At 40.6% G+C, this 27,014-nt stretch overlaps 1 protein-coding gene across 1 annotated transcript in view; it reads left to right on the top strand.

Annotated features, from left to right (window-relative positions):
• Positions 1–389: 389 nt before the first annotated feature.
• Positions 390–27,014, top strand: part of eys (eyes shut homolog) — a gene marked incomplete at both ends in the record, with an annotated part of 142,260 nt that continues 115,635 nt past the window's right edge. The window contains 11 exons of the mRNA XM_079279841.1: positions 390–1,134; positions 1,504–1,620; positions 6,041–6,237; positions 7,059–7,186; positions 8,596–8,710; positions 15,137–15,296; positions 18,962–19,066; positions 22,749–22,888; positions 24,549–24,712; positions 24,868–25,121; positions 26,646–26,750. Of these exons, the coding sequence (XP_079135967.1) occupies positions 390–1,134; positions 1,504–1,620; positions 6,041–6,237; positions 7,059–7,186; positions 8,596–8,710; positions 15,137–15,296; positions 18,962–19,066; positions 22,749–22,888; positions 24,549–24,712; positions 24,868–25,121; positions 26,646–26,750 (2,230 nt within the window). The remainder of the gene's footprint in view (positions 1,135–1,503; positions 1,621–6,040; positions 6,238–7,058; positions 7,187–8,595; positions 8,711–15,136; positions 15,297–18,961; positions 19,067–22,748; positions 22,889–24,548; positions 24,713–24,867; positions 25,122–26,645; positions 26,751–27,014) is intronic.

The following is a 27,014-nucleotide window of genomic DNA, read 5'->3' as shown; positions in this document are numbered from 1 at the left end:
CTACAAATTCAATCATTCACTTGTGCTGATTACAATTTGGTGGTCAGAGGTCCAAGTTCATCAATGGTAGTAAAACATGTCATTTGCATGAGTGGTTGGAGGAGGAATATGACCGCAAGGCGGTAATTGTACTTTATCAAGTTTTGAGCTGTAGAAATAACTTATATTAGACAAACATGTTTTGTAGAACTAGAATCTATACTTCCTTTTGCAAATCATTAATCAAAGTCTTTTGTTTTCCTCAGGTCATTACTAATCATGTGGACTTCTTGGAGTACGTGGAACAGCATCTCATGAAGTATATTACAACGCATTTGCCTCATTCATTCTCCAGAAGACACATGTTGAGTCCCAGATTGATTTGTATTAAATAGTAAGAGAGGAGCAGCATGGGGGCATCATTGTTTCACATGATTGCCGTCTTTGTGGCTATCCATCAGATCCACTGCCAAGCAGTTTGCATCAGACAAGCTTCACTTGAATGGCACCCAAAGCAACACACAATCCAAATGAATTGGACACTCGTAGGAAACATCTGTAGGAGTGTTTCCGAATGTTGGTATTCTCAAGGGGCAGAGGAGTCAACTGGGCCCCCTATCAACTTCCCACAGATATGCCCACTTCAGCTGCAGCATGGAGACAAACTGTTGATGTCTGCTGATGAAACACTGAAGTCGTACGGCATCAGACTCCTCAATGTTTCAAAAGACGGCTTTGAGAGCTGTTCAACAACTGGACGGATGAAAGATCAGTTTCTTTTCCCCCACAATCTAAATGGAAGTGAGCAAGTTGAGGCTAAGTGGCTCGTCCCGGGTCGTCATTACTTCATCGCTCTGCATGAGGGCGACACGCAGCTGTGCAAGCTTGGCTTACGGCTCAATGTGTCTGTTAAAACGCAACTTTGCCAGGGGTCTCCTCTGCTGCGACTTTGTTCGGGGAGCGGTGTTTGTCAAACAGGCCTGTGGGAAGATGCATACCGCTGTCTATGCCGCCACCACTACTCCGGGAGGTTTTGTGAGAAGTCTGATGGTTGTTTGGATAACCCTTGTGAAAACAAAGGAGTCTGTTTGAGCAATGGATCCACAGACCCCAACCACAGAACATATAAATGTCTGTGTCCTCCACATTTTACAGGTAAGGACAAAAGTAGGTATGCACTGATTGCAATGTTCTTGTCCAATTCCTTTTTTTTTCTTCAAAAAAGTCTGACTGTCAGCTGTTCTAAATGTTTTCAAGGTTGTTCATAGAGAGCTTATTTTGGACTTACAGGTGTTAGAAGTTGCAGCGTTGTCTGCTTTACTCACAGAAGAACACACGACATGTGTGTGTGTGTGTGTGCGGTGTAAAACCATCATGATGTGTGTACATCTTTTTTTCAATTAGAAAGTCAAATATAGCATCAGCAGTCATTTTGTACATGCCCAGAAACTTCATCACCCAGGCATATCTTTTTATCTGTGTATTTCTGTGTTGTGTAGACAACTGACTTGCCATTTGTTTTAGGCGTTAACTGCTCTGAAGTCGTTGGAAAAGAAAACTGTGACAGAATTTGTGAAAATGGGACATGCGTTCAAGGGTCGCCTGCCTCCTTCAAATGCATCTGTGACACAGGATTCTCTGGTAAGCAGCTCTTTTTCAGCTTGTTGTTTTTGGATTACAGATGGATCGTCTGACTTTGACAATGAAAACACATTATTTGAAAGTAATTGTCCAGCTTTGATCCCCGCGAGGCGAATCATACACAGACGATCCGTTTTTTTCGTCGTGCTATTTACAAAAGGCAGCGGGCCAGATTTTGCTGCATCCCAGTTTCATTTGCACAACCGTGTCATTTGCCTCGAAGGGGCAACTATCTGTGGAAAAGGTCAAAGCTGAAAACTGAAAAGACATATATCTTTTAAAGATCAGCATTTCCTCATGGGCTTCAAACCTGATCCTACAATGTTATATTTGTCATCATAATATGTGAAGCGGCCACCTTTTAATCAAATACCTCACCTCACGTTACGATGCGGTCGTAAACAGCCAGTGCTAAACTGCTGGCTAACTGAGCGTGTTGCAGTTGGTAAAACAAAGGTTTACTGCGATCAATTCAAATGTAATTCATTGTCTAGTGTTTCTGCTAAGCGTATTAAATCAGACCTTTTGATATTGGTCGCCGTCTGTGAGCTTAACAAAAAATGTCTTTCTAATCTCTACTGAATTCTGTATGAATCACTATGTGTCATGCTCACGGTTTTGATGGTCTGATCAGCTTGAGCCAAGTAAAGGCTAAATTATGCTAACGCCTCTTCACCTGAATGAATTCCAAAAGGGTATCAAACAGCCAAATTAGCAGCCAAATTGTGTTCCTTGCCATGTGATTTAGACGAGTTACTTGAGGGCTCGTACGCAAGCGTTGGGTGGCAATCGTGATCCGGTGAGCTTGTTTAAGAGACATTACCGCTTCAGCCGTGATTTAGGTAATGAGCCTCATTTGCTCCAGTAACTTATAGTTAGGTTAAATGGGTATCAAACACAAGTGGGTTACAAGACCTGGATACTCCTTCGGTTGCCCTGGATATCATTGTCTGCTGTGAGACTGGCCTGCATTGAACTTTCTGGAGTAAAAACTCCATGTGGCTCCTCTCATTGATTCATTGTTTTGTTTGGAGCACAATTTGTCCCGGCAGCTTACTTGAAGTGTCATATATTTGCCTTTTCGAGTCCAGCCCATGCTTTCAACTTATTATTTTCGGAAGAAGTGGTTTCAAGGTTATTGCCGATGCTGGCATCCTTTTTTTCCAGGCGAATACAGAAGAAGAAGAAAGTACAGTGCAAAGGGGTGAAGGATAGGATAAGACGCCTCCGAGAGCAACTCTGAATGAAATCATAAAAGAGAAGATTACAAGAGAATTCTGTGAATCTTTGAAGGGAACAATAACGCTGTGCCCTCGTGCTCTTGTGTGTCAGGAATGCTGGATGTTAATACTTAGATAAAGGACATGTCTATTCCAGAAAGAGTTCCTTTGCAGAGTTTATATTGTTTATTATCAAAGAAACATTTAATTATCAGATAGTATGTCAAAGTAATCTCATATAAACTTTAAAATGACATCTAATAAAAGTCAGTGGCCCATGGCCTTAAGAAGTTTGTAAGTGTCAAAGAATTGTCTCAGCTTCAGCACAGGTCTATTGATGAAAACAATTTCTTGAACTAATTTAAATATGTTTTCCGACATGATGTACGAGCATATATAGCTGAGAAAGAAAAAAAAATGCCATCTGCAGTAACTAACTGTTATATTGGGACATTTTTCTTCAACCAAACAGGTGGCATTGTAAAGAAATGTGCGCCCTCGTCTGATGTTAAATGGATAATTCATATAATTCACATCAGAAATAAGTTGGTTACTCACATGCACCCTCTGCCTCTGCAGCTTTTATCTAATTTGCTTTAATTGCCGCTGCTCTCTCAAGTAAGCCGACTCCACCGGGTGCTTTAGCATAGTCATGGTGTCCTGCTGTCCCATCAGCTTCTTGGGAGTTCTGTGGAGCTTGTGCTTCCTCTACCTCCCTGCTGCAGTTGCCTCATTAATCAACTGGAAGTTAGTGGCTGCTCCAGTGCCGGCTGCCCTCATAGGCCAAAGTCTATGCGCACAGAATAATGAGCCGAACTCATGGGAACTCAAATGAGATTTCCTTTTGATTTGACTCTCCTTTGGACAATCTCTCGGGTATTTGTTGCAAGGTATTACTGTCTTTATAGGGCATTTTCCATTTGGTATAATGTGTTAATTGTTTTTTCAATGTTGTTGGTAGTAATATGATTTTTTGTAAGGTTTCATTTGGATAATATATGTACTCATTACCCTATTTAATTAGATAGTGACACAATGTTGTTTCTTTATGTCTATTAGATTTCTGCCGTTCATAATCACAGCAATAATACGGGATGATTGTGAGATGAACAGATCGGTGGTAGACATAAATGCCAGCACAAATACAAATGATCGTTAAAAAAGCAACATATTAGGAGATTCCATCTTTGAGTGCTGAGAGTGCTACTGCTACAACCACTTTATGTCATAAATGTTTGTACATATAGTAGTTTGTAATTTGGACTGCTCATGAAAACTCAATATCTGGTGGAAAATGAGTTGAGGAAGAAGCACGCTCCGGAGTTGTATCCAGTAAGATTGATGCCCACAGAGGAGGCTATGAGGAGCCTCTGGGACATGAGCACTCGTATCAGCAGGGGGATTAAAGAAAATATGCAAAGAAGGAGTCACTGGAAAGATAAATGTGTAGGCACCTTGTGAAGAACACAAAAATGAAAACCCTCACCGGGGAATAACATCAACTTTTATGTCACCTTGAACCTGCAGGGAATTCAGTCTAATTTTATCCTTTGCTTACAATGTCACTCCGGCATTACCCTGACCCTGCTTATGCTCCTGCTGGTGAAAGTGTTGTGGTCCTGCAGTATTTAGAAAACTACTGGCTACAGCTTCGTTCGGAAGTACTTTATCTCAGAAGATGCTTATGAAACGGGCTGCAGCACTGACTACTTAGTATACAGTTCAGTGAAAATCATTTATACATACTGATGATGACTTTCCTTTTATTACTGTACTTGGCACAGTGGTATCGACTTATTTCTTTTGGATTACATGAACAAAATATTACACCTTCCACGTTGGGAACTCTTGTGTGATCTGTCTGCACAAACTGATTCATTATTTTAGTCCATATTTTAAATCAATGTACACCAAAGTGTTGCATATTGCAGTACAGTATGCCACAAGAGTAGTAAGATTGTCAATGATTATCGGAATAATGATAATAAGATTGTGAAAACAAGCAGCAATAATGACGGCTGCATCATTTGTCATGTTTAACTTGTAGTCCTTGCTCATTCAGGCAAGTTTATTAGTGGCATTATTTAAGCACAGAGAAGCTGATGAAATGTAAAAGGACAACATAAAAACACCATAAAAATGAAAAAATTAAATCTGTTGAAATGGAATGAGATGAATTCAACAAGAACGAATCAAATATGATGCAATTTGACAAAAACATAACCATGTATAACAACAAACTGTTTTCCCTAAAAACTGCCACAGGTTTGAACCGCATATTACTTTATAATGTTGCTTGTTGTGTGCGCAGTGTTTGCAGTACCAGCAAGCAACTGCCGTCCCTGATTACGGCCCTGACCCAAATGCTCATTTATATTAATGCTACAGTAGACCTGACTGCACGGGATGGCAGCCGCAGACCGACCGACCCTCCTGTGTTGTTGCACAAGCACAAACTTGAATACACACGCTCGCAGCATGACACGCAACACCCTGAGATCCAGGCAGGAAAAATACGTGGCACACACTCAACTCCCTGTTTATAGCTTTAAGAGAAAACCGTACATTTTTAGGTGAACCAAATCTAATGATCAATTTTGTTAGCTCGTCGGAATATTTGCTTTAGTCTTAACTACGAGCTTGGTTTCCCTGAAGTGAAGACCTCTGGGGTAACTTCAGTGAGGTTTCTTTGTCTTTTCTATATTCATGTGCAGGATAACATCTTGCTGGTTTTGCTTATTTTCCAGTTGGTGTGAATTGTTGGCTTCAGTGGGAAGGTTTCTGAAATGGGCAATTAGGCTCCATAGTATATCATCAATCATAGGCCACCATAGCAGCCTGACAGCAATGATGCTGTTTACAGTTGATCTTGCCTTTTAGTTTAATTGAGCTTGTCACAATTAAATTAGTGGTCCTGCACATGCCTCCATCCTGTCAGTCACCCCTTCCTCCATGGATTATAGTCATGTCAGTCATGTCTTTTCAGGCATAAACTTGGTCAAACAGCTCTGAAGCGATTTCATACATGTGCCATGTTACTTTCCATGTTCGCTGCTTGGGCTTCAATAGTTTTAAGTAGGCTATGTGTTAATGTCTGCTGTGCAAAGAACACCGGTTGACAGGTTTTTAAACATTATAGTTTCTAGATGTTAATACAATCCAAATAAAAGTGCTGTCATTTTGTGCTGTCTGTTTTCCAGGCCCACCTTGTGAGAAGAGGAAAGCCCCCTGTGATCCAAATCCATGCAGAAATGGTGACGTATGTGAAGAAAGCCTCAAAGGATTTGTCTGTCGTTGTCCGGAAAGATTTGGGGGCGTCGACTGTGACTCCACAGTTGTCTTCGATTGCGTGTCATACGCATGTCAGGAGGAACGAATTTGCACTGCAGGGGAGCATGTGAGGATTTCATTTCCCTTATTTGTTTTATCTCCGTGGGAGATAAACAAGAAATGGCACATGAAGATTAATATAGAGTTTTGAAACAAGATCAAATGGCTTCATTCTGAAGGCTGCAGCAGCAACTAATATGTCCTGCTGAAGATGAGCCCAGGGTGTTTGCATCCTCTAGTATTTTGATTGAATGACCGACCACATGTTTAAGTGCCAGTTTGAAATGTCTCTCATTCAAAGCTTTTTGTAATTAGACGCCTTCTGCAATGTTCAACTTTCACTGGAAATGCCATCGTGGTCTAACATTTTGCTAAGGCAGTAGTGTTTCTAATGTTCTCGAGGATGCACAAGAGAAAATACAATAATAGTCTAATTGTCTTTCACTGACCTTTGTTTTGTTCATTACAGTTTGCCAAATGCACTGCACATTCACAGCTAACCTAAAGAATCCAGAGTAGAGCAGACTAAAAAGGACATTTATCAAAATAATGCCTGATCTTGCTGCGGCTTGACATAGATATTTATTTCTAGAAGATTAATGTGAAACTCAAATCTCATTAACTTTGAATTACATCACCATGAGCATTTATTAGCCTCTTGTGGTTTCTAAAACTCATATTAAAACATATATAAAACACATTATTTACGTGCCTACTTGGATTCGATTAAATATAATTGTAGAGATCAGTGACGAATAATAATGTGAGTCAGTCAAGTCACACTACGCTCATGTTCTTACAGTTAGTGATCTTATGTACCCTTTGTGTAATCTCACCCTGTTTTCCCAAGTTGCCAGGTGACCTGGTTTGTTTTGCTTCTGTATGCAGGCCTCTGAATGTGTCTGTGCAGATGGTACTGTGGTCCCAGCATGCAGGAGGCAGCAGAACCTGTGCAGCCCATCACCGTGTCTTCACAATGCCACCTGTGTGTCCAGGGGAAATGATTATATCTGCAGGTAAAACGCATACAGGGATCTAATAGAGGCCACTCTCGCTCCTCCTTTCTAGATGACTGGAATGTCATTCAATGTGATTGGGATTTACATTTCACTTACAAGCTCTTGGACAAATACATACATGTCTGGCAGACCTCAAGCCTCATTGTAGGCTGGTGATTCTATATATCTCATATTCTATATCATATTGCCAACTAATCCCATGAAAAAGGTCAAAACCAACAATAGTTTTTTTTCTGTGTAGCCTAGTGTATTCCTTTGTGCCATAGACCTCCATTATTGACCAAAAACTATAAGAAAATACTATTAAAAGCAACAGTGAGTTATAGCGGATGACTGTTATTTTAAGTCAATCATACATACAATCATCAACTCAACTTAACTTTCTTTATATGGCACCGTTCATACAGTCATGCAGCCAGAAGTGCTTCACCGAGCAAGATTACAACAGGACAGATCAATAGATAAATACATAATAAACAACAATAAAACAGAATAAATAGTCCTGCAGCTGTTAATACTGACACGCACACCAAATGTGTATAAATCCACAACTGAAAATAGTTCCCAACAAAAGTGCACTATTTACTCCAATTTAAGCAACATTTGCTTTTTGGAAAATGATGTGACGATGAAATGAAAATATGTTATGTCTCGAGAAGGAACTAATGTGTTTGGGACGAAGTGCTGCAGGCACGGTTGGGAAGTTTGTCGTGAAGATTAAAATGCCACATCCATCTTTCGATAAAAAATGACACTGGTCAACTTAAGTTAACTGAATTCAAATTGTCTTGACAAGATAGAAAAGTTTTTTGATGGCTCAGTATTGGGATTTATATGAAAATGGTTTTAGGTCTACTACATTGATGAGAATGGAAATGCACATGAATAAGGCTCTGCTTTTGAGGTCTCAACTCTACCTCACAGCTGATGTCTTTTAAATCCAGTTATTATACTGTGTCAGATCACAAGTCTTAAATACTCAACACATACATAAATCCTGATCTTGGCTCCAAGACTAGATAATTATAAATGTGACAATTTAGTTTTCTCTCATCATCACAGTTCATATACTCATCAAAAGAAAGAAATTTTAATTAAATGAGGTTTGAAACATATAAATTATAATCAGTGAAATAACGAGTTGGATTTTTACGAGTTTAAGAAAGTGTAATCTGTGATTTATAATGAACCTTAATTCATTTGTTTTGATGTGCTAGCCCCATCTTTTTGGCGATCAAGATCATAAAAACTTGCCGACATTATTTCACCCACGTCTGTATCACAAATAATTCCATCGAAAAACAAATTATGACCACATGTATCTTGCAAAAGAAAGAAAATGTGGCTTCTTAGTGCTTAAGGCTTTGGGTGAATTGATTTTGATGACACTGGCCTCATCTAAACAGATGTCTGCGAGAGTTTTCCGGGAAGAATTGTGAAGAATTAATTGACTACTGCAGGCTGCTCAATATCCAATGCCTGAATGAGGGATTGTGCTTGAGTGGAATTGGCAGATATCAGGTAAGTAATTCAATGTTTCAGTCCTAATGAAATACTTTGAAGCCCACAAAATATGGTTCATGCTGCACTTTAATTACAGTATGAACATGAAGTGAACACATTTATAAGCAGAGATGTGATGCATTGCTTAAATCTTTACATTTACTTTTGTTAAATTTGTTTATTTATGTGTCTCATATCCGTCCGAAATATGGTCTGATACTTGACTGATGATTTTAAATGTATTGCTAAATTCCAAACCAATGTAAGAGCTGTGTACAAAAACACAAAACAACAAAGATGTGTGCATTACTGTAGCCTACACACATAGAGCCACCACTGACACTAATTCACTTAAACATAGTTATTACAGTCTTACAACATGCACTAACCATGTGCCTCTTTGGGGGGTGCTAATACATTAAATGTCTCTATTTGTGTTCAAAATCCAACATGTTCTCCGTACTTTTTGCTCTAACTGTGTGAAGAGTACAACTTCCTTCCAAGGTCGGAGAGCCGCCATCAAAATAAAAGCCTCTTATCTTAAAAGAGGAAACAAGAAAAAAGTAGCTGAAGGCAGACAAAGAACATGCAACAAAGGCAACAACATTGATTGTCAAACACGGATATTTCCTTTCTAAAGCCAAAACACAAATTAGGTTACTTACACTCCCACCAAATGATGAAGGTTTCATATTACATTACATGAACTATGAATCATTTTCACATTAGGAGGAGGACTCTGTCTTCTTGCAGTCATGCGCCTCTAACAACAGAACTAACTTCTGCACTGGGCGCTCCATTATTGAAAGTTCACTAAGGCGTTCATCGATCTTGTTCAGTAGCTTGTCTCTCACTGAGATTTCCACTCTCCGTACAAGTCCATCCTTACCACCTTGCGAGTCTCCATTCACCTCTGGGCAACAGTTTGTCTATGTCCATCACTATACCACCCACTTCTCATCGGTGCATGCCAGCGCTGCCTTGCGATGACGTTGTGAAGATACTCCCGTTTCCAACGACTCCCGAACTGTTCGGCCAGATATTGTACGTGATGCCATCTTTTTGCTCCGTACAAGTCCTCTCTGGGGACCGTTCCAGGTGGCAGAAGAGCTGTGTTGATTGTTGTTGACTGTCTGGACTATTTAAGTTATCCACAGTGAAGGGTCTACTGTTAACTATGGCCATAGCGTCATAGAGTAGAGTTCGTAGTTTAGTAGTAGTTCAAACTGCAATGGAACATCACAAGCCGTTGATGGACAAACGGTGGACAAATCCTCCAACATCTAGATGTGGAAGGCCTGTAAGCACAAACGGGTAAAGTGTAGGCCGTTTCATTTATGCAGTTTTCTTTACTCTGTAGTGACAAAAGGACCGAAGCAGTCCATAACACATTATGGGGAGGGCTCTACAGGAAGGTCACTCATTTTTTGGGCCTCCTGAGTCTGCAACAAGTCACATACTGGTGAATATATTACGCAACTGCTGAGCTTATTCCAGGAATCCAATAGCCATCGGATCTGATTTAATTTGTGGTGAAGCCTTTTCCCTGAGGCTTTGTCCTTTCATGGTTGTGGGCTATTGTCAGCTTTGTCACATGGTGCTCCTTGGGGATGAAGATTGTGTGCTTGAATCACTTGGCGAGGGATGGGTGGCGGAATCTTCCTCCCACCTTGAGGATACCGTCGAGGTGGTGCGTCAAGGTGCTGCAGTGGGTTGCAACGCTTTAGTTAACTTCCTTTGTTTAACAGCCCGATTTCTTTATTACATGTTTGACTTTGCAGATCTTGGATTATGACATGTTTAGCACTTTCCTGTTCACTCACTGTAGAAGGCACACATGACTTGATTTTCTTAGTTCGTCAAAGAAGGCGGGCCACTGCCTTGGGAACTTGGACAGACTCATTGAGTCTGTGATCTTTGTTTGCAGTGTCTGTGCCTTTTTGACTTCTGGATCTCCTATGGGTAAATCCAGTCGTACATCCTTAGGTGTAGGTATTTATTTTCCCCCAGAAGAATGTGGGCAGAGGCATCTCATAATGTTTTGATCATTTTTCCCGATGCCTTACACTTTATTCAGGAAAACAAGATCCTCTTGTCATCTTCTTTGGTGTCCTTAAAGTTTGTTTCCAAGGCGCTTATCACATCCATCGGCGTGACTATAGGGAGTTCCTCTACAGCAGGGATTCCCAAAGTGGGGTGCGCGCACCCCCTAGAGCTGCCTCTAGGGGGTGCGCGAGAGGAAAAGTGTAATGGCGGTCTGATGGTGTAATAATATTAAATATAAAAAAAAAATGTAATTTTAATTTAAAAACTGTCAGGTGGGACATCTGAAGCTATCAGTCATAAAAGAGGAGAGGGACAGAGAGAGAGAGAGGAATCGGAGGCGAGGGGAACGGAGAGGTGCGTGGGGAGAGACCGGGAGAAGAAATCGAGCCAGAGTCAGAGGAAGATGAGACGGAGGAAGGAGGAAGGGATTGCACAGACAAATCGGGAGCACATCGGCCCATCGCGGAGTCAAGGTGAAAAAGAGGAAACGAGAGTGAGCATCAGACTGGGAAAAAAAGAGGAAATATGATGAAAAGTATCTGTGTCTGGGCTTCACTTGGATTGGCAACGCAGATTGCCCAAAGCCACAGTGCGTGGTGTGCAGTGAGGTTCTGGCTAACAGTCTGAAGCTCTTATTTACGTCGCCACCTGAACACCAAGCATGCCAGTGCAAGTCAAAAGCCCCTTACATTCTTTATATCCAAATTGGAGGAGTTACAAAACAGCCAAAACAACTGCAGTCTCATTCATGTGTTGGTCTATAAATGACGCACTACGGGCTTCATATCTGGTTACAGAATAGCGAGAAAGGGGCTACCGCACACAATCGCCGAAGACGTGAGCTTGCCAGCTGCCAGAGAGATGGTGGAATGTATGATTGGGGAGAAAGAAGCAAAAAAGTTGTGCATGATCCCGGTGTCCAACAACACTGTGTCGCGCCGCATCGATGCTTTGTCCGAAGACATCCTGGCTTCATTAGTCGCTCATTAATTGTAAATTAAATGTGATAATCTGCCTCTGAGCCTGTGCGTGTGTCCTCGCGATCCGTATTGCTCTTTAAAAGTGACGCCTTGTGTCACTGAAAGATATTGAAACTTTGTTGCAGTGTTTCAGGGCGTTTTCACACCTTCAGTTCGTTTGCTTTGTTCTGATTCAGGGATTAATATGATACAATGTTGCAGTTGCTGCTTTGTTCGGTTTGTGTTCACACTGCAACATTTAACAGCGGACTAAATCTTGTAAACAAATGCCACGCGCGAGCAAACTGTTCTCTCATTGGTCCGATTCTTATGCGGCTATGAAGGCTTAAAAGGCTCTGTTGCGTCTTTTTTTTTTTTTTTTTTATTAATGGGGGGGGGGGGGGGGGGGGGGTGCGCGAACCCGGTCGGGATGTAGAAGGGGGTGCGCGGCCTAAAAAGTTTGGGAACCGCTGCTCTACAGTGACTCTGTGACAAAGGCTTGATTCTGTTTCATCGAGGCATGGTGTTGAGCAGCCTGCAATGCTCCACCCCAAGTCTGTAAAGATGGCATAGGACTCATAGTATTTTCCTGCCTGTCTACCTGTCTGGGTGTTAGTGTTCTGGGACAGTTATACCCAATTAAGAGTCCTATATCCCAGCTAAGGAGAGGTGGCATCTTATCGGCGACCGCTGTTAAGTGAGGCCATCGTTTTGCTGTTATGAGTGGGAATATGATCACGATTCACAGGAATGCTGTCCTTTGTGTAAGAAGAAGAAAGGTTGACATGAACACGAATTGTAACCTCTCACACAGTGCTTGTAATGCATCGCTTACCTCCTTGTTAATGAAGGCGCTGTCACTTTGCGTGTCTAGTAATGCGTAGACAAGCTGTTCCTTGGATGGGTTTTTGGCAAAGGACACCCACACAGGAACGATCATGGAAGTGCTGCATGACTGACTACCTCCAGTGACGCTGAGTGCTGTGGCTGCCATGGTTTTGTTTGCAGTGTTTGGAGCGGTGTTAACAATGGATACGGACCTTAGTTTCTCCACCATCATGTCTCCTGTAGTTCTCATCGTGGAGACAGGTAGGGTGCCTTCCTTTACATACATCACAAGTGTGGCGGTGATGACATTCCTTGGCACTGTGATCTGGTTTCACACATCCATAACACAGCTTGCTATCCTTCGCGTATGTCCGTCGATCCTCAAGGCATCTTTTCCATGAAGTCAAGACACTTTGAGAGTTGATGTTTGTTGTCTTTGCACCATAGCAGGGGGACCTTTATTTTCCATTGTTTGATGTTGATTTGTCACTGTTTATGGCAGTTTGAGTGCTGAAGACATTGCCTTTGTTTCCATTTGTTTCCTTTATGTACCTTTTGTCATAAGATGAGTTGGATGAGTAAGGAGCATAGAGAAGTGACTGGGTTACATGCTATCTCTGCTTCTAGATACACAAACTCTCATTCTTCCATGAGGGCTATTGTAACCTGACGATTTCAGCGTGATGCTAACCAGTCAGGAACTTTCTGTGTGATCTTTTGGTTTTCTTCGCAGTCACTTAATTTTTCTAGACTCTTAACATGAGGCATGGATTGCAGACAGGCATTTAGGAAGTCCAAGAATGTTCTTAACACTTCAGCATCCTTGTGCTGAAGTTTTGGCCATTTTGACAGCTTGTCCTTGAAAGCTCTTTGGATAACAAATGGCTGACCGTAGCATTGGTTGAGCTTATTCCATGCATCTCTATATGCCTCATCATTTCGATAAAATGTGCTTTCGAAACATTTGTGAGCAGAGCCACTGATGTATTTCTTTAGGCAATAAAGTTTATTAGCTGAAGGAATACACTTTTGGTCAACAAGTGACATGAATAAAGCCCTTTATTCTATGTAGAGGTTTGGCTCTCCACTAAACACTGTGGGCGTTGGCATTGGGAGTCTGTTTATGACTATGCTGTCTTGGATTGCTTGGGTTGGACAGGACATGTCAGTAGTTGGAGGTGGTGTCACAACGTGAGGGTTTTGATGGTATATAGAAGGGTTTAAAAGGCTGATAGGCACGTAACAGGGTCTATTGTTCTGCTGTATGGACTATCAGTTTCTTGTCTGCTGTTTCCAGTTTCTGACTGGTCGCCTCTTTGAATACATAGAAATGTATTTATGGGTTTAAATAGATTTTGTCTATTCAACACGTCTTCAAGGCTTTACGTTTCAGAAAACCTTTCATTCGTTGAAATACAAAAAGGACAAGAAATAACATAAACAAAAGTGATGGATAATATCTACAGACAGCAGTAATCCAATTCTAACCCTTTGATCATTGTTAGTATGCGGACACATTGCTTTAACAGGTTCTGGTCACATTTTCCTCTCTATTGCTCAGTTTCCTCCAACGTCTGTATATATATTTTTTATAACACCTGAGACTGCTCCTTGAAGTCCCATGGTTCCTAATTATTTTCAATCAGTCTTGTTCCATTAAGCCACTGAGAATGTTCTTAATCTAACATCCACTTTTAGATGCTTCGTGTTGGAGCTCCTTCAACAGGGTCAGACATAATCAAAAATTGTTGCGCACTGCTCATGAGCCACTTCTTCCTTCTATATATATTTTACATGGTTATCCTTTGAGTATGAAAACCCATTGGGTAGGTCATTAAAGGTAGCCTCTTCATTTATTCGCTCTGTCATGGAGATGCTCTTAACAAACAGAACCAAACTAGAGGTTACATACAATGTATTTATTGGTCGATATACAGAGTAGACCGTTTTTAAATGAACAGTAAATTGAATTTCCAGTCCAAAGGCCTCATTGTCAACAATTTCCATTTAATCTTTCTACAGAAGTAATGGTCCCTAATATAGATAACTCTATCCACAACACCAGGGACATACAAGAAAAGATACTTTTGAATGAATTTAAAGTCATTTTTCAATGCTGTGAATGCTGTGAAATTCTATTAGCCTCTATCATATTGAGGTAGTGGCAGAAATTTGAGAGGGGGATACCTCACAACCTGAGCAAATGAAACCAAAACTACAGTATCTGTGAGGGTATACATTGAGGTAGGTGAAAAAGTTGGGCTTTTTGGAATTTGGGTTTAAACACCCTTTTTAGTTAAATCATATGAGCAGTGTGCAAATTGCTGCCATTTCAATTGCATGCTACCCAAGGGTAAAAACGAAACACATTGAAATTAAAATTTGAAGTGTAACCTCTGCATTTAACCCATCCCTATAGCTTATTGCTACACTGTGTACTTATATGGAGGGTGAACACCACCAAACACATTTAACACTGACAGTCAACATCTTAACCCTCATTTTTTAAACTTGAAATCCAGCATGAGCAAAAACAATGGAGAACATATATTTGCTTGAATACTTACTTGTATATATGCTGTACTGTAAATATGTAACTGTTTTCCTGCAGTGTGTTTGTGCCCCGGGATGGATAGGAGAGTTTTGTCAACACATAGGCAATGCCTGCCTGATAAAGCCAAACAGCTGTTTGAATGGAGCCACATGCATGACAACAAGTCAGCCATCATCATCTCCAGTGTATACCTGTGAGTGCCCCCTCGGCTTCACTGGTGAGATAACTTTGCTTTATTGTCTGTTTCTTTGCCCCTTTCCATCTGTCCGTCCGTCTGTCTGTTGACTAGGATTTCTCAAAATATGGATTGAATTGTACAAACCCTAGTGGGAAGGTAAGTCTCGGGGCAAGGAATGACTGATTGATGTTTAGAAGAACTGGTATAGCTTGGCAGTAACATGCCGTTGGCAGAGGTTTGTGTTCTGTTCTGTTACTATATGTGAAAATGTGAGGCCGACATGCAACACAGGTGGTAAGCGCAATCATTTTCTGAATATTTTAATTGATTCTGCAGTCTGATGCAAGACATTGACACAGAGAGCTCTTCTGCTGAGAGCGATCCATATAAATGTTTTTATTTTGCCTTTTGTTGGTGTTGTAAGGCAGCGTGCGTCATGTATTCCATCAAAAGTGCATAAGTTCTATCATGCCAAAATGGTCACAGAAAATACTGGCTTCTTATTGTCTGGCAGGGGTCCATTCAAATGGTATGTCATATAAAGTGTTTCACTGCCGCCTTGGTGTTACAAAAAACACCGTATTATATAAAAAGACACAACACTTTTGTTTGAGAGATGAGTTCTTCCAACGAAAATAGAGACGATTATGGGGTGTATGAGTAGACCGAGTTACGCATCAAATAAGCTTAAAATTTGATTGGGTATCAGCAAGTATGTGAGTATATGCACTGATCCAATATCATGATATCATATCCAATTTTGAGGTATTTGAACTTTTACTCCACTACATTAATTTGATAGCTATAGCTACCTGTTACTTTGTACACTTACAATATTAATGCACAATATAAATTAACTAATAAATTATTATAGTTATTATAGGTAACGGTACCAAGCAGTATATCAATAATTAACATTACAACGTCTTTAGAAGCTGCAATATTAAACTGATGTACACAATATTGCATCAATATTTATCAATGTTTACATGGGCTTGACTCATAATATGGAGCTTCATAAACTGTTAACAGTTTCATGATCAGATCATCAGTGCAACTTCATGCACTCTGCAGTATCTCAACATAGACAGTGGTATAATTAACTTGTCGAGCATACATTTGTCATTAGGCCTTTTAAAACATTAAAACAAACTAAACAGGTTTACAGCAGTCCCTGAAGTTAGTGTTTGCTAATATCCAGCTGACATGAAGTAAACTTGGACAAGTTTGTTACTTAATACCACAGTAACATCTGAGAGCAGTTATTCTGGGGAAGAGAGGGTCACATGGGCTTGTTCAAATACTTCTAATACTGTACATTGCTTGCACATGGGTCAGCAAGGCAACAGTGAGAGGGAAGGCCACTCATTCACCATCAGGTTTTGGATCAAAACTCCATGTTTTCAAACGACCCGCTCTGATTAATGTCTCAAAAAACTCAATCACAGCCAGCTCAAAGGCTGCTACTCCATAACTGACCTCGGACCTTTGACCACCCTTAAAAGGTGGGCAAGGAAAAGCAATGACCTGTGGTATACAAGTAGTAAAGACTTTCTGTTAGTCCAAATACAAACAGAGAAGCACCAAAGCTAGCCTAGCCGACAACTAACTGCATGTCTTTGAGATGTGAATGAACTGAACAATATATATTTATATTAAGCATAAATATGTGAAGTTATTTCAGGCTAGAAATCTGTGCTTTAAACAACAGATTTCAAGCAAAGGCCAGTTCTCTTGATGAAGCGTCTTTTTTTTAAAAACCTTGAAGCTGATTTACCAGTAGCCGTGCCTGCTTGACATTTCGAAGGCCAGCTGATAATTGCATTCAAGTACTCTGGCAAACTGCTTCCTAATTAGCTGCCAGCTCAGAACATGGTAGAAAGTTTTTTCAAAAAAGGGAGCGACACAGAAAAAATGATGACATTTCTGTTAGACAATGAGATGTTAGGGTACAGAGCATGTCCATTTGCATTAAAATGATTGAAGAAGTTCATAGAAACGGACAAACTCAGGTGTTATTTTCATAATAGCTGGAGACCACAAATAAGAACAAAGCTATAAATAAGCTAAATGCTTCTCTGATGTTGGCTCTACGGGAGACTCATGGTTTCTCAGTCACAGCTATGCCATTTTACACCATAAGAGAAGATCATGTTTGAAGTATTGCTTATCTAAACTGTCCATTATGCCCATGAAATACAATCGTATATCATTAGAAACGTATCAGCATAATACAGTACAGTATGTAAACATCTATATTGATACTTAATTACATTATTTATTCTAGACGTTATTTGACAAAGCAATGGACAGTATGGAAGAACACAGATTTTTGATCCTTGAACATTGTTTATGCTGCGCAGGGTTTATGATGACACTGCATAGTATTGTTCCTCTGTTGTCTTATTGCTGAAACAACCAGTAAATGGTGATTTTTTTTTCTTTTTTTCTTCCCCAGTGCACTCAGGTTTTGGCCTATAGCGTATTTCCCAATCCAGCCTTAAGTCCTGACACACTTACCTGTCAGTCAGATAAGCCCTTACATAGCACTACATGAACAAGCTTTTTTCTCCCCTCTGTTCAAAGCTGAAATCTGTTGCCACATCGGTAATGGAAAATTGTCTCTTACACCATGGCAAGTCTTAGTGACTGATAGAATTCATCATTTTCTGGCTTCTTGGGATTTTTGCTTTGGAATTTCGAGCCATGCAGCATCGAAAGGCCAATTTAATTTCAAGCTTTGCCCAGAAACCCCACTGTAGTGTATCATAGATCATAACTCGGGATACATTACTCATGCTCCGGGCATTCTGGTTTCATTTTGGAAGGCTTTATTTTTCACTGAACAACAACAGTTGGCATATATTCATACACACTCTGTTTTTAATTGTGTAGATAATAATATCAGACTTGGAAACGCGATTTTTTGTCCATCATTGTTTTATCAAAAAAGGCTACAATGCTACATAATTGATTTTATTCAGTCATAAATGAGGGTAGGCGTTTTAGTAGGACACATTTGTATGATTTTCTGTCGCAGAGCATGGCATATTTCGAACATAGTGACCTGTAGCAGCTACTGCGCAGATGATATCAATCATGGTGTTTGTGCCATAGCATGAGGTTGCCGCTGTCAAGAAGGGACTTTCACTTCATGTCATTGCTCCTCCGTTATTGATGATAGGTCTTTTTAAATTAATAACCTGCACTGGAAGACACCCACCCCCAAACACAGCGGTAAAAGTAGTAGCTGCTGAGGCAGCTGAGCACCAAAACAAATGGCATATCAAGCCACCTGCATCCCCCACCACTGCTGCTCTCTTCAGAGCTCGTTGTTAAGTGTCTATTTCTTTAAGAAGAAAGTGAGTCTGTCCATCCACATATCGCTTTGTGATTCCAGGGGCTCACCACCTGAATCCTATGCAGCTTATCAAAGGAATGTCTGTGATCCTATTATTGTTTCAGGAGATAAGGTGCTCAAAGTGTTGTAGGCAACTCATAGAGGAACATTTGGGTAAATAATATGCGTTTTTATTTTCTGAACAAAAGTATTTAGAGAAGATTGACACCATTCTCATCTATTTGTACGCTACATTTGAAGCTATGACACGTGCAATATCACTCATGAAGATCTCTATGTGAAGATGGCAATGTGTTACAAATGCCACTAATGCAACAAAAAAAAATGGTGTCTCTGTTTTCAGGAACAAGCTGTGAGACTGAGGTCAACGAGTGTGACTCCAGTCCCTGTCAGCACAATGGCACATGCTCTGACTTGCTAGGACACCATGAATGCCAATGCCATGCAGGTATGTTGGGCTATTGTCAAAACTACAGCTTTTCTGTATGACATTTAAGGGATTTCTGAAGTAGCTGTGGTATTAGGCAGTGCGCTAGACCTTTTAAGCTTGTATGCAGTGGCTGTGGCCTCATTGTGCATCATTTTCAACCGCTATCTGTCTCAAGGTCCGATTCACAAAAGCGAATGATATTACAGTGGGAACACACCCCTTAACGTTTTACAGCTAAGTGCAATTTGCCGTTTGTTGCGTTTGATTGCAGTTATCCATGTGGAAAAGCATAAATGCGCTTGAGGCCAATGCGTCAGTTGTGAGGGGGGAGAGCCAGAGGTCTTGTCAGGAGGGGATTGTCAGAGTGCCACTTCCATCCAAACCTCCTGAAGGCAATTAAGAGAGAGGCAAGGAAAGGGAAAGTGATAGCCCATGATTTGGTAAAGCAGGAAGAGGGTAGTAATATTTACCTATTTTTTATAATTTGTTTGACATGGTATCTTGTCACTACATCTTAAAATTAATGGATTTGAGCAGACAACCCTGACAAATGAGCTTCAGTTATAACCAACTTTCTGGAGATGCTGATAATTTCACCACACCTGCATGTGACTATCAGCGCTGTTATTTGTGAATTGGACTGTTTTTGCACATTAATGCTCATTTACATAGAGCGGGGCCAATTTTGCGCCAAATGTTTTGCATATTACGTGATTTATATACATGCAAATAGCACAGGACCGCCGAGATGTTCTGTGCTTGGCAGCCCGGGAAGGGGTGCTTTTTCACGCTTTACCGCCGAAAATCCTTGTGAATTCGCCCCTCAGTGTACACCAAAAACCGAAGGTGATTAGCCATCGACAGCTGGTTCCCTAGACTGTGTCACATCCTATCTGAGGAAGTTAAGTCTTGAGAAGTCAACAGGATTCAGATTATCACATGTATCTCATCTAATTTGTGAACTTCTTTTTCATTTTATCTATTCTTTTCATTTAATCTTATTTCAATTGAATTGATAGATTTGAAATTATTATATTTTTGCTACTTTCCAATATGTTAGAATAAAGCACCCAAATGCCTTTTATTATGAAACTACAAGCTGTTATAAAATGGCCCGACTCTCTTTTATCACGACATGCTCCATTGTGCAGAGTAGAAAACACAGCCTGGGTCTTCCTCTCATTATTCACAGTATCAGTTTGCAGCTTTGGTCTGTGATGAACAGCTGAGGAAAATCACAAATTCATTAATGGGAGTTCCATAATATTATATGATGAAACGCCACAATTCTCAAAATGTTCCTGTGATTGCTTATTGTACCTGGCGGGCTGAGTCTGACTTTACATTCGCTGAACGTACATTGATGGACCACTCGCGGGAGCTTTGTGTTTCCGGTCGGGCACAGTGTCAGTTATTGTGTCTGGCAATTGCTATCGCCCACTTTACTGGAACATTTTACTGCACGGACAGTCTAAAGACACCGTGGGCACAGCGTCTTCGTGGCCAGATGAAGTTTTTCTCACAAGAATTTGCCGCAGTTATTTTTAGCCCGAGTTCCCAGCAAATGATTTCTTGGCTCTTCAGGGAAATGTAGCTTTGATGGTAATGAAACATTGTGTTTGTTCACTCTTGTTCAATTAAACATTGAAGGACAATGCCAGTGCTAATGACACATGAGTTTGTTTCGCCTCATCAGCCCCTGAAGCAAGGCACACCTGAGTCACTATTTAAGGTGACATTCAGAAGTGGCATAGTATTTTTGTCAACTGAAGAATTGGTTCATCCCTTGAAGTGTCTCAGGTACAACTCTCCATGGTTTAAAATATGGTGAATGATAGCTTGAAGCGTTATTCATCCATCCGTTTCCTGCTCAGGGCTGGACACATTGGGTAAGGCGTCGATGCCGCACCCTGGACAGGCTAACACACAGACAGGAAAACAAAGTCATACCTACAGGGAATTTAGAGTTTCCAGTTCACTTAACTGGCATGTCTTTGAACCTAAGGAGGAAACCTTTGCAAACTCCTCCAAAGGCCAGCCGGTTAGAACACAGCAATGAGCAATGCAATCATATCACAGATGTAAAAAGAGCTGAAAATGAGAAAGCTAACATTAAGACCTCTTATTTTAAATCTTTAAATTATTTGTGCTTTATAAAGAAATAGGAGAAAGTGGGCCAAAAAACAATTCACAAAGAGGGCTCTCTTTATATCCGCTGGGTCGGTGATCATATATGTTCATTCTTTGATCAGCAATTAAAAAGAAATGTAATTGTGTACGTGACCATTTATACAACTAAAGTATTCGTGTTTTTCTTTCTTTTTAACTCCAATACACCAGATTTGTTGTGACTCTCCCCTGTGCTTTTTGGGTGACCATCTATGTGGAAATGTGGCTGTGATGTTAGAGGAATGGAGGGGTGGGCTGATGGATATGTAATTCGGGTTATCAAGTAGGAACCTCCCATCACAAATGTCAAGTTGAAATAGAACCACGACACCCCGGAAGGCTCAACAGTTATACAACTGCTCAGAGCACCAATCATGACTGGAGCCATCCACACTCTGTATTTAGGAACATGTTTGACAAATCTACCGATGACGACTGTATTTGCATTCTAACTATTATTAATATCTACGAACAGCCTAAGACAATTGTAGAGTGAGTAGAAAGTGATGCTCGACACTGATATTTGCTGTATCTCCTTTTTTATACACTAGATGGATAGCCATACTTTGCACACAAGCTCGCGCCTTTTCTTTTCAGCCAGAGCCATCGGTTGCTCTTTCCCAGCTGCCTCTGAAGCTGCCTTTGCAGCCTCCCGTAATCCCTGATCATGAATCCCTAACTCTCTAAGTAAACTGGTACTAGATGTGGCCACAGATCCATGGTAAGAAAATTCCACAGTGCACACCCTGGCTTTCCAGCCCTGCTACTAAATCCCATCTGTTGTCTCAGTAAACCTAAGCCTCTCCCACTCGTATGCCTCATCTGCTGCATCTTCTCATGGTGAAGTGAGTTCTACAATGTAAGAAAATAGTCTGGTGAGTGCCGGACCACAATGCAAAGCAAAGTCTTCAGTCATGGGTGGAATTATAAGTTGCAGGACACTTTCTTTTTTCCCAGCCCCATCTGCTACAGAATATATTCCCAACTCGATACTGAATGTTTGCTTAACAATAGTGCGTGGATAAAGTCAAACGAATGCATAGTTCTGACTCTCCTAAAGCTTACAGAATTCAGTTATGTTGGATAATGGTCCAATCAACGATTGGTTATGCCAAATGTTTCAAATTGGAATTCATTTCCAATTACACCTCCTCAGTAAGGGTTTGAAAAAGACAGTGTCTGCTGTGTTACCAACCAACCATATTTTGTCATCGACAAATCCGATAATGGTACAGATGAGAGGGGTTCGATGAAGAATTAGAGGGAAAAGCAGAAGCACAATACGAAGGTTTATATAATAAAAGTCAGTCAACACTTTCATTGAGACTCGAGTGAAATACAAAGTCATGGAGGCACTGTGGCACAAAAGGGGCCAATCCACCAGTTGAGCCACTGTCGGCCCTGTCCATTAGATACATTGAAGAGCTGACCCTGTGTCCTGGTACATTGACCTTAATTAGCGATGGGTTTGCGACCCATCTGATCAAGTATTGCACAAGCTACTTTAATTGTATCAAATCTTTTCTTTCAGGTTTTCTGGGAAAGAATTGTGAAGTTGACATTGATGCTTGTGCTCTACCCAACAACACATGTCCATCACAGACTCAGTGTTTGGACCTCCCAGATGGCCTTGAATATACCTGCCGTGTACCCTGCCCTCAAAACCTTCAAGTGAGTAGAAACATCGAAATGGACTGTTTGTCCTCCTCTGCGGTTCTGTTAAGTATTGCTCTTAAGTCCCATACATTTTTAAAGAGCTCCCAATCTTTTGTTTATTTCTCTTGAAGCAATTTTTTATGTTTTCTCTTCAACAGGGCAGCAACATTATCACAACAGCGGGGAAGCATAACAATCAAATGAACGAGAAGGTTTTGTGTAATCTTCTCCCCTATTTTATTTAGAGGGGTTTCGGCTCACTGTCTATTCAGCTTTGTCGCATAAGAACACAGAACTAAGATATAACTCACCAGTACGTTCACATTGATATCTAGTTGGTTGATGGTAGATTATGAATGCATTTCCAAATGACCAGTGTGACACTTTGGCTTAATAAATGAATCAAACCACGAATACAATTACATTACAAGGCACAGTCCGTTATGGGCTAAAACTCTCATATGATAAGTAAGGCAGTATTTATAGAAGCAACATTGCTGCAAACTGTCACCACAAACGTACTTAAGTCCTCAATGTTGTAATTCAGAGGGTATCAAATATTAATTCAGTATCGTATTCATAAAATGTGGGATAATCCTTTGTTATACACCGGGATAAAAATAAGCGTAAATCCCCCAGGAAGATTGACAGCAAATGCGATAATCCACAAACAGAGCAATCAGCTGGTGCTGAAGCTGCACAGCATGTTGGTTTTTTTCTGAGAAGAAGGCTGCAATAAACAGAACCAAATACCAAATGTAGTTAAAACAGATGCTGCCCTGTGACCTGACTGTAAATACAAAAACAATATGGCTTGAACTATTTATATTCACAGTGTAATGCGTGCTTCATGTATTTAAATCATCAAAGCACTATTTTGTGTTCCGTTTGTATTCTGAATGTGGTAGCACATCCGCCAGGTTTTTAAGCAGTCATGGTAAAGCTGGAATTGTGTGATTGTTTGTCAGGGATTTTGCTTTTGGCAAGCAGGAGGGGAGCACATTTACAGGACTGAAAAGGCCTCTGCCACCTGATGCGGATGAGTGCTACTGAAGATTGGCAATGTCTGTATTTTTTGAATGTGCGGGGTTCTTTAGGTATAGATAGATCGGCCCTCTGCCTTTAAAAAAAAAAAAGCTTTTAAAAACAGAGTGGCTTCTTCAAATGACAGATGGAGATGATCACTCACTGTGGAGAAAGCCTTGTGTTGGCCATCCTACAGAAATGCCATGATGCCTGCAATATACACCTTCCCACAAGCCAGCTCTTCCTCTGCCCCTTTGTTACCATTCTATTATACACATGCACCAGCTAGCAGGCGTATCTGTTTTTGTTACAAGGAACTCTTGGGAGGTTTAGCACTCAATGACCATTGATCTTGTCTTTTTAGACAGGATGTAGATGCTACGTGGAATACTGAGTGAATCCCGTGTAAAGCATGGATCAGTATTCATGAGAATGCCATGTGGCTGGAATGAAGCTCATTTTCAGGCAGCCGGGAGTAAGAAATTTGTTTGGGTTGCATTGTAAAATAGTGATTGTATTTTTTTTTAGCAGAATGATTGCAGTCAAGTCGAAAATATTACCACATAAGATGAAGCTATCTCTTTTTGTTGCACACGAGACAGCATATGTCATGACATATGTATCTAACGGAGCTGTCTTCTTTCAACAGCCATGTGCCAACGGAGGACGCTGTGTGTTGAATGAGGCCAGTAGCTACACTTGCATCTGTACACCTGGTTGGTCTGGTCAGAACTGCCGTATAAATGTCAATGATTGTGTTCAACATTGGTGTCAAAATGGAGCCACTTGTGGGGATGAGATTGATGGTTACAGGTGAGCCTTCAACTCTGGATTGCCTTCAGGCTATTCAGGCACCAGAATGTCAATGATTGTAAAGGCGGTGACATTTACTGTTCTTTTCCTTCAGGGTTGAAAGAAGTATTCTACCTCTATACATTATGAAGAAATTCTCTTTAATCTGTTGCTAGCTGCCTTTGTCCCAGAGGATACACAGGCGTCTACTGCGAAGAGGACATTGATTACTGTGTTGGCCATTGCTGCTCCGAACATGGCGTTTGCCTGGACCTGCAGTATAACTTCACCTGTCGCTGCGTGCTTGGATTCGAAGGGTCGCTCTGTGAACTGGAAACAAATGAGTGCAACAGCTTCCCCTGCGCAAGCGGCGCCACCTGTGTGGACCTAATCAGTGATTATCGGTGCCGCTGTCCCCCAGGGTTTGAGGGTATGAGACCATCTGATGCCAATGTGAGCCGATTTTGCAGCCATTAGTGTGGCCAGCCACAGGAATTTCAGCAGCTTTTATTGTTTGAAATATACAGATTTTACACGGAAAGTTCATCAGAATGCGCTCGGCATTATTCAACATTAGGTACAGTTTTCTCATTGAAATTTGATCAGTGGTGAGGGTGAATATGCAAGTTGAGTTCTGCACATATAATGGGAGTAGATTGGAATTAGTACACATAGAAATGATTGATATTAAGACACATACTGTAGCAACAGTCTCTTAATCGTCAAAATGCTTTTTGCTTGTATTGGGAAAGCGATCTCCTTATTGTAAATCACTGTGCTTTAGAATGAGTTTCATAGTGATATAAAAATCATGTATTTGCCCATTTTCATTGCAGTAATGAATGGAGGAGAAATACAATTCACTTGTACAACTGAAAAGTTATTTAGAATGAAATCACCTGCTGAAACGTGTAGCTTGAAGGTATCCATTCATTCATCACTGTTAATAAAAATGCCACTTTTTATGATATTTATTTAACATCTGTGCCGTGCTCAGCAGATGTTTTTAAGGCAAAATTGACTCAGTTAGTTACTTTCCACAATTAATGTCATGCTTATGTTAAAACGGGCAGATTCAATACTATAAAAATGTCTACTTTATTATATTTAGTTGTGCTAAAATCAAATAAGTTGTGAGTTAGATAATGTACATTTATGTTCTGTCTATTTCTCAGACATTTGGCATGATGTGATATTACTGTGATATGGTGACAATGTCTAAATTGAACAGCGGTGCAGTAATGTGTAAGCAGCTGAATTAATTATGGTTGGCTGGCATTACTATCTGGCTTAGTATCATAGAGTCTAGTACAAAATATATTTTTGCTGGAGGTACAGTCAGCAGCTACCTTAATTATGCAATTATCTTATAATATGTGATTAACAAAGCCCTTTGCCAGTGTGTGTGGGGTCATGATGGCAAAAGTCCAATTACCTTAGTTGTGGAAGGCAGTGCATGAGGATGTCTGGCTGTTTATTCTCTGTGAGCGCTCTGGCTCATAGAGAAATACGAGGTCTGAAATATCGCCAGAGGCCAGGCCTAGTGCAGCATTAAATTTGTCAGTAAAGTCTGGAATCAATTTTGTGTCTGACTCTTGCCCAGAGGATAACAAATTGAGGCTACACCATTTCTGCATACATACAAGCTGCAACATGCTGAACGCACAATCATTCAATCACATTTTGAGTCAGTACGTAGAACCAGAGGCAATCAGCTGCCTCGTGAAGTAAAACCCTGTCACCATTAAACCAGGTGCCGCTCAATGTTGGGAAATAAACAAAAATGTGTACTGCATAAGTTCTGGGTGTATATAGTATTGATCTTCACATACTGCCTAAGCTTCACACCTTCAATAAGCATGAAATGTCCACGGCAGCAGCAAAACGTGTTGTAGAAACACATTTTAAGCTGTGGCGTTGCGTAGAGTTTATTTGTCTCTCTTCTTTCCTGCAGGAAGGACCTGCTCTGAGAATGTAAATGATTGCTGGTCGCAGCCTTGTCTAAATGGAGGCTCGTGCATGGATCTGATAAATGATTACATTTGTCATTGTCCTCTTGGTACGTACCAACTACTTGTGTATTATTCAGCATGTTTACAAAAATATCCTGCCGTTCATTTTCTGTATACTGTACCTTGGGAATATGTGGAAAGTTTATTTCTCACGTGTTTACATACAAATTAGTTTACTCTGATCGTTTTCAAGGTGTGCTTGTAAAGATAGCAAAGACGGGAATTATCAGGTACACACGTTTGAATGCAGGCGAGAAACCAGTTCAAATCGGCATCTTAAAATGCTTTACACAACGCAAATAGAAAGTTTT

This window comes from Melanostigma gelatinosum (genome assembly GCF_949748355.1).
Source record: "Melanostigma gelatinosum genome assembly, chromosome: 12".
Classification (NCBI taxonomy): domain Eukaryota; kingdom Metazoa; phylum Chordata; class Actinopteri; order Perciformes; family Zoarcidae; genus Melanostigma; species Melanostigma gelatinosum.
Note: the sequence above shows the minus strand (reverse complement) of the source record. Positions and strands in the feature narration are given on the sequence as shown.